Source organism: Lepus europaeus, chromosome 5 (genome assembly GCF_033115175.1).
Source record: "Lepus europaeus isolate LE1 chromosome 5, mLepTim1.pri, whole genome shotgun sequence".
NCBI lineage: Eukaryota > Metazoa > Chordata > Mammalia > Lagomorpha > Leporidae > Lepus > Lepus europaeus.
In genome coordinates, this window is record NC_084831.1 from 100,969,519 (window position 1) to 100,978,384 (window position 8,866).

The 8,866-nt window shown below is 41.1% G+C and overlaps 1 protein-coding gene across 1 annotated transcript; it reads right to left on the reverse strand.

Annotated features, from left to right (window-relative positions):
* Window positions 1-5,751: 5,751 nt before the first annotated feature.
* LOC133760877 (MLV-related proviral Env polyprotein-like) lies at window positions 5,752-8,446 on the reverse strand. The gene has a single exon (XM_062193455.1). The coding sequence runs from the start codon at window positions 8,444-8,446 to the stop codon at window positions 6,179-6,181; it is 2,268 nt and encodes a 755-aa protein (XP_062049439.1). The 3' UTR covers window positions 5,752-6,178.
* Window positions 8,447-8,866: the final 420 nt, after the last annotated feature.

The window sequence follows — 8,866 nt, forward strand, 5'->3', positions numbered from 1 at the left end:
TTTAAATAAACGACTACTGGTAATGAAGAAAAGAGGAAGCCGTTTAAATGGCCCTCTTATTATTCTTACTGCTTCCATGGGGTGCTGAAGTTGATGAACACATTAGTCCATTAAATAAAATGGACTTTGTAATTTTATAGCAAGTATAAGACATTGAGAGGGTCTATTTAGTTTAAAAGGATCTGAAACCAGCCAAATAGTATTGATTTTTAAAGTTTTTGTCTTCACTATTAAGACAACCAAAACTGTTTCATGTATGTTCCAAAATATTTGTGTAATTCCTATGAAACCTGCTGATAGAGGAGCTTTCTGAATCTAACCCAATACTTATTACCATATTAAATTATTTATTTCACTAAATCAAGGAAAATATTTTTCCTGCTAGAAAAGTGCACTCATTCTCATTGAAACTTTCTCATTTAGAAGGAGCATGTGATTTGGCCTACTTTCATCTAGTGAAATTGCCTTCTCTAGTTTTTGTTCTTCTTTTTAGCTCAGCCAAATGTGAAAGTTGTGAATTTGGGAAAATCACTTGTAATGAAGTGTAAGTCATGTTATCAGATTTACTTCACTGATGTTTCCCTCCTTATCCTTGTGGCAAATAAAACAACATTCTCACTATTTTTATAGATGAAGTAAGTGTTCTGTACTGAGTTATGCTTTCGCCTTATTGATGCTGTCAGTTCTTAAGAAATGTGTTACAACCCCTGCAGCATACAGCTTCAGGGCAGTTTAGACTATGCTTAATATTTGGGTTTTGCCATACTAACAGCTTTTATATGCTAATAGAAAACAAGTGTGAAAAATTGGTGATCTTAAGTTCTACAACATTTTCTTTATTGTAACTTTGCTCTTTTGTTCATTGCATATTAAAATACTTAAGTAATATAACTAATTTGCTAAAATTTTGTTGTGTTGAATGAGATTTTCTTTGACAATTTTCAATTTTATAATAGCAAACAGCGCAGTTATAATTGTCATCATTTTGATGATTGGATAGTTACCATGGTGTATAAATGCTGGTCTTAGGAAAAGACTTGTTTTAGCCTGGAGGCAAAAGTAGCTCCTGTTTTTGGATCATAGATATTATAAATCAGACATCCATTAAAACTTGTGATTTTACTACATTTCTGGTGGATTTACTTGTTGTTTAACTTGATGCAGCAATCCCATTATATGGCAAGTGAAAACATTCTTCCAAATTCTGGTTTTTTGTTTATTTTATAAATAAAAGTGCTATAGAATTCTCATTACCTATCTAAGCACACAAAGGGATCCCAGTTTACAGTTTGGGCAACTATCAAAGTAAAGGGAGGATATTTAATAATCAAGCAAAATCAGCTTCAAAAGTCTTGTTACTCCTTCCCCGAAAAAAAATAGATTAGCATAGAGCAACTGAAGCAATTGCTCAAGAGAACATAGCTATTAAAAGATTAGACAGTATGCCTTCATCCAGGCTCCACCCCTCTTAACTGTGACATTGGGCAAAATATGTAATTTTTGCCTCAAAGCTCTCATGCAAGATGAGAGTTACAATAATACCTGCTGAACAAAAATGTAAGAAACAGTGAGTTAACACTTGTGACCACGTAGTGCTTGGTACACAGTAAGAGCTCAGTAATTTATTGTAATTACAGGAAAGTCACACAAACCTGAAGCAGTTAGATGCATGTAAAATGTCCTTCAGGGAAAATATTCAACATTTTGATTCTCTTACAGGTATTTGACAGTATTTGCATGGCAGTACATGAAGAGCAATGTATAACACTGGATCCTGGATGATCCAAAAGAAACCCAAGACCTTGGGAGTTAGGAAACTCCTAGAAGATTGAAAGTATGGGTCCAATCTGTCTATAAGGACTGGTACAGATTACTTGGAGCCGTTAGGGGCACAGGTAAGAACTGCCAGACCTAAAGGAGAGAACATGCATGGGAAGGTTCTACCTGCCTCCCCAAACAGCCTTCTACTTATTTAACTGAATTTTCAAACGTTTTCATTAATTTATTTCATCAGTGGAAGTTTTTTTGTGTATAAACATAACAGTCATTTTAGGAATACAAACCAATAAAATGGTTTCTGCCTTCAAGTAAGTGTGTTCATAAGACAAAGTAAATAAGATGATGGGCTAAATGCTGGAGTGGTCTTGGTATTGGAAAGTTGCAGGTAATTATCTTCACTTTACATACTAGCAAAAAAGGCTTACACAGATTTTGAAGGGCATTGAATCTTCCTGAGGTTACATGACCAGTTCTTAGCAACTGAATCTTGAACACAAGTCTTCACTTCCTAACCTCAGTCAAAAATTCACCTTTTCATCATATTAGTCCTGAATGCTTTAATTAAAGACAGAAAAATGTAAACCTCTTGAATGGGTGACAGTTTTCATTATTTGATCAATGAAGGAATGGGGAAAAGCCTCAGAATAAGGAAGCTTTGTTAGAGATCTATCTCTCATGGGCCTCAAAGACCCAACTTCAGTATATAGGATCTCAAGGTTGAGAAACAACTGATTATCCATTTTCTTAACTGTGTATCAAATGTGGCACTCCTTCACAGGTCCCCAGAAAACAATCCTCAATTCAGTAGCAAAGATGAATGAATTCCATGCCACCTGGCCATAGGTACTTGGTGTCAGAGAGCAGAGGCAGCCCATGAGGCTAGAGGGACACTGAAAATGGGCAGGAGTTAAGCAAGGCAAATGTGAAAGGCACTTGAAGCAAACAAAAGTGCTTAACAGTCTACTACGTATGGATGGTCCTATTAGCATACTCATTCATACTACCCAGTTCTTAGGACAAATGAATCCAGAAGCACTGATTCCTTCCACATGTATATCTTTTTATTCATTAGTTCATTTCATGGCTTAATAACAACAGTATGTAGATTCTGTGATAAAATATGTCCTACCTGAAAAGAACTAGGATACAATAGGGGAAATGAAAATGCCCACATCAATAATTTGCATACCTCCTTCATCCTGGAAAATCAACCCAACTAAATTGTAATCTCTTGAAAAAGGTCGAGAAGCCAACCCTCTTATGGTTAAAACTTCCTCCCAGTGCAAAATTATAACTTATCATATAGATTATGAAATCCTCAGGAAAAATCCCTCTATATTAGGACCAAGACCACATCTGTATTCTTTAAGTGTCTGATTTATTTCAGAGAATAGACACAGTATATTGGATAGATGACTTCTCAGATTGGCTACTAGAACACAACTGAATTTATATGTCCCTGTGCTTTTATTGTAGTTTTATATCTGACTCTATTTCCATACCCCAATTATTTTGATTTATCTTCTCAAGTGTAATAAATATTAACATTTTATTGGAATGTGTATACTTGTTCTGTTCTAATTCTTTTTGGCATTAAAATATTTTCCTACTTTCTGTAATATCTGCAGAAGCTCTGAAGGTGAGGAGGTTAGAGAACAGGCTAGAAGACTCAGACTTGTCCTCTCTATTCATTACAAAATGTTCATTTGGATGGAGAGCTGGTTTGATCCGATCCTTTTGGCCAACTTCACAGCATTTTACATTTTATAAAATCAGGTTTTCTGAATATGTGCAAACTCAGACCTGGAGACATTCTACAAATCCTTGAATGTCCCATAGCCCTTTCTAATCATAGAAGGACCTTGATTAAATCTTTTTTCTTTTTATTTATTTTTAATTTTTTTTTAAGAAATACAAATTTCAAAAGTACAACTTTAGGAACACAGCATTAAGGAGATTGGTAGTTTTTTGTTTTTGTTTTTTTGTTTAAGATTTATTTATTTGAAAGGTAGAATTACAGAAGGCAGAGGCAGAGAGAGGTCTTCTGTTCCCTCCCTTCTCAAATGGCTGAAATGGCCAGGGCTGGGCCAGGCCGAAGTCAGGAGCCAGGAGCTTCATCTGTATCTCCCACATGGGTGCAGCTGCCCAAGCACTTGGGCCATCTTCTACTGCTCTCCCAGTGCATTAGCAGGGAGTTGGATAGGAAGTGGAGCAGCCAGGACTCAAACTGGCGCTCACGTGGCAGGCCAGCACTGCAGATGGCAGCTTAACCTGCTATGCCACAGTACTGCGCCAAGAGTAAATTTCTAAACTTTTCCGAGGAATGTGTCAAAGTGATAAGGGACGTGATGTAATTGGACTGCATCTCAAAATATCACAAATGTCTGTAGGGAAAGACGTTTGAAGCAAAGCATTTTGGACTCAAACAATAGGAGGATTTTGATAAAAAATTAAGGCGTTATGACTAGTAACATTTGAATCTTGCTCCTCTGGAACTTTTGACAATAAAGTATATTTTTATAGGACTGGTAAAGATTTCAGTTGATTGAGTAGCTTTAAATACTTAGACACAGGAGGGTGGGGGTAGGGGTGGGGGAGGAGTCATCCTCTTTCCTTCCAGACTGAGCCCTGCAAGAGCAAGAAAAGGAAGGAAAAAAAAAAAAAGGTGGCATGGAAGGAAATGTTCCCCAAACTTTTAAAAAAATACTTTAAAAGTATAATGTGATATATGCGTTTGTGAGAAAAACCTTCACATTTTGCAAAATTGCTCACTAAACATGCTTAAGAGAAAAATAGATTTAGTGGACCATCAAACTCTAAGTAACTTTGTAACTAAGAGTACTAACAAAACAATACCAATTCTTATAAAACAGCAGCAGTTAAAGACAAATTACTTATAAACACCGCAGTAAATATAAGTGAAGATTGTTTAATGGGAGGAAATTGGGAAGACTTACACAAACTGATGGAACAAAGACATAAGGCTTAGCCATTCTCTTTCATTGCCCAAAAGAGATAAACTTTGGAACATATTCCTTGCCCTTGAAACTCAATTGGGTCTCACACCCTATTGCCTTCATACCCCACCCTACATTATTTTCCAGGTTCCCAAGGCCTCGCCCAGTTCCTGGAATTCCCCTTCACCTTCTGTCCCCTACCCCCACCTCCAGCCCTAGCCCTCCTTAAAATGGCCCAACCCTGGGCCGATGCCTTGGCTCACTAGGCTAATCCTCTGCCTGCGGCGCCAGCACTCCAGGTTCTAGTCCCGGTTGGGGTGCTGGATTCTGTCCCAGTTGCCCCTCTTGCCCGGGAAGGCAGTGGAGGATGGCCCAAGTGCTTAGGCCCTGGAGTAAGCACCTGGCTCCTGGCTTCAGAAGGAAGACCTGTCTCTCTGTCCCTCTCTTGTTGTACCTGAGCGAGTATGAACAAAGGAGCTCCACACATTGATAAAATTTGATGGTCCTTTATTTGCCGGCGGCGGTGGAGAGTGGGCTCATGCCCTAAAGAACTCTTGACCCTGAAGCCTAAAGCAGCAGGATTTATAAAGGCAAAAACCACAAAATCAGGAGGGGAATTCATGGTTGCTAGGAACAGGGTTACCGGGGTCAAGCTGACCTAAAACCTATGGGAAACTAGTATCAATTATAATCTTGACAATACCAGTTACAATCTTATAATCGTGACATTAATCCAGGTATTGGTTTTAATTATATGTAGGACATAGACAAATTACATTTTTATCATTAACCCAGGTGCAACCTTTTTACTTTCAAGCTTGAACAATTATGCTGTAGGACCCCAAAAATTGGTGTCCTATAGAGAGAGACCCCCAGAAGCACGAATTCCAGTCCAACCGATGCAATAAAAGCAAGAGGAAGTTTATTACATCTGCGCAGATGGGCCAACTCTAAGCACAACAACACTCTCTGGTGCAGTGTGAGAAGAGAGGCGGCAATCATCAACCGCACAGCGTATTTAAGATTAAAAACCACAACATTAGCATATCTCCACGTCATTGCCAAGAATCACAAGATAAACCACAGCATGACAAATTCTCATAAGATGCATGACAAACTTCCAGGGTGAGGGGACAGAAGACCTTGAGTAGGCATAAACACGGGGTCATCATAACCAAAAACTTAACATAGCTCCTAAAATAATTATCACATGCTCCATTATCTCATAAAAGCATTAGCACATTCATCACATGTTACAAGGTCAGCTAAAGTCTAGTTATCTTAAACAAAATGCATTTTGCAAGCCAAAGCATTTTGCACAGAAGCAAAATACGCAGTTAGCTCAAGCAACTTCATTTTAACCCTATCCTGCCTCAATTTCACATTCCCCCCTTTTTTTTTTTGGTCAAATTTTAATCTTAAAATTTAGGAATAGCTGTATTTTAAAATCTATTTTCTATGTCTTGTGATTTTAAACTTTGATGTTGTTGTGTTAGAATTAAGGCATGGGTGACAGACAATCTATCGTTAACAAACTGAACAAGCCTATTTAGTATGCAGGGTCCAATGGTTAAAATTAAGAGTAATATTACTAAGGGTCCTGCAATAGAGGAGATTAAAGTCGTAAGCCAAGGGGATGAATTAAACCAGCTCTGAAACCATGATTGCCCTGCCTCAAATTGGCTCTGCCGTTGTTTTAATCTTTCTCTGAGTTTTGCCATGCTATCTCTGACCACCCCAGTGTGATCCGCATAGAAACAACATTCTTCCTTTAAGGCTGCACAAAGTCCTCCTTCCTTTAGAAATAATAAATCTAGCCCTCGTCTGTTTTGTAATACTACCTCCGAGAGTGAGGTTAAGGATTTTTCTAATGCACTGACCGATTCTTCCAGAGCTTGTAAGTCTAAATGCATGGCTTGCTGTAACTGATGATAATGATTTGCCTTTGAAAGGGCAGTGGCTCCGGTACCTATGCCTGCTCCGATGCCTCCGACTGTGAGTCCTCCCAATATGAGGGCTAGTGTTATGGATACGGGTTCCCTAGGGAGCCGGAGATTTCCCTCATAGTGTCGGTAGACTTCCTCAGAGTTATGTATCGTAACTCGAGGCCATACTTCAACCATGATGCACCATTCATGTGTTTGATTATGAGCTTGTCCTGCCAGGCAGGGGGTTAGGCCAGTATTGCATGCCCAATATACCCCATCTGGCCCTGTTAAATAATAGGCACCCGGTTTGAGGGTCATGGTTTTGTTACAGAGGCCCTGATATTGAGGGGGAACGGAGCCTACACAAAGCCCCCGTCCTGATACTTCGGTAAGAGTTAGCCGGTGAGATGGCAGATTAGAGCACTGGGGAGGGACGGTAGTATGGTTGGTCCAATTTCCAATGACAGCCACTCCCTCATAATAAGGGGGAGGTGAGGCAAGGCACATCCAGCAATCCTGGGTCCTATCGGAATCAGAATTATTTAGTGCTTGGTAGGCCCCATGTATTAAGCTGAGGAGCCTATTCTCCGTTTTGGGTAAAGAGGGAAAAGGGGGCGCGGTTACTACGTGCTTATTTGGAAATGCGGGTGTCGGGGAAACCAATCTAGACTGATTGTTAGTGGACATCTGACTGGGCTGATTCCTGACAAGTACTTGCCCGTGGGGTTTTCCCTTTTTAAACTGTCGGGAGGTTGGGCTCTTATGTTTTGTTAATATCTTATTTGGTCCAACCGGTACGGACGCGACAGTAATCGTCCGGCTCAAGGCGAATAGGGCAAAGGGATCTTTAGCCGGTCTATACAAGTAGATGCCCCATGATTTAGGCCCCACCCATTTGTCCTGTTTGCCCTTATCAGTGAAGCGAAGGACCTGGAGGTGGCACCTACCCATCGTCCCATCCAGGCAATTACTACAATCCCTGCCCCCGCATTCGGTAAACGTTATGCCTGGAGCCGCTCCGATAGTAATCATGTCCCATGAAGAGGAGGGTTTCCAGTATGCACTTCCAGTGGTTTCACATCCCCATGCCCCACAGTACCCCACCTCAGGGCCCCCGCAACCTGGGATAGATTTTCCATTCTTTCCCCCGGGACAGGCATAGGTTCCTCCCTTCCACACACATATATCTTCAGCATCAAAAAGTTGGCAGAGATCAAAATACAAGTCTGGAAAGAAATCACTAAGAACATTAAAACTGGAGGAGCTGTTAACAGTCACTCCGTTTCTTAAATTAATAAGTCGCCAAGTAATTTGATAAGGAGTATGAGGGCTTGAGCTTCCTATAACTATGCTAAAAAAGAACACTAAGAGCAAAATGGGCAAAATAATCTTATCTCTAGGGGTTTTTGAGTGCGTTGTGGTGGTGACAACAACCGGGCGCGGTCGGCGGCACATCTTGTACAGACAGCAGCAGGAGCGGGTGAAGCAGATGGTAATGGAGACAGAGGGCACGAAGACGGCCAAGGCGATGGCCACCGTCACGCCGATCCTTAGGTCCGGTGCCTTACATAAAACGCGTGGACTCAGGTGATGAATCCGTTGACTTTTACTGTTGGTGAGGTGGTCCGGCGCAGCTTCGTGGTTTGGTGCCTGCGAATGTAGACGGTGTCCCCAGCCTGGAACGAGTGTGGGAGCACAGGGCACTTGGACTGGTATACGGCAGCCAGCTGCTTCCCTATAAAAATTGTGTAAAGGCATCAAAATCTTCCCTGAAAAAGTCATACAAATTTGGGTTGATACCTGGTGCCTGTCCAGCTGAATTGGCCCAAATACTTTTTGTGACTTTCACACACCCTCTTCGACTTTCACACACCCTCTTTGACTTACTGTAAACATTTTACCATTTTCACTTAACTTTGGCACTGCTGGGTCAGCGGTACTCTCTTAGCAATGACAGTATCCCAAATCTGTACGGTAACTCCCAAGTGGCTGCGCAGGACGGCCAGCTCCTCTGTGAGCTGCTTCACGCATTCGCGCAGCCGCTCGTTCTCCAGCCTGTACTCCAACACCTTCTCTTGCAGCTCCCGAATGTGTTTGGCCCTGTCCCTGCTCTTACGCACGGCGATGGAGTTGCGCTCCCGCCTCAGCTGATACCCCTGGCTGTCCCTATGCGAGGAGCCAGCCGGGGAGGGCTCCTCAAGG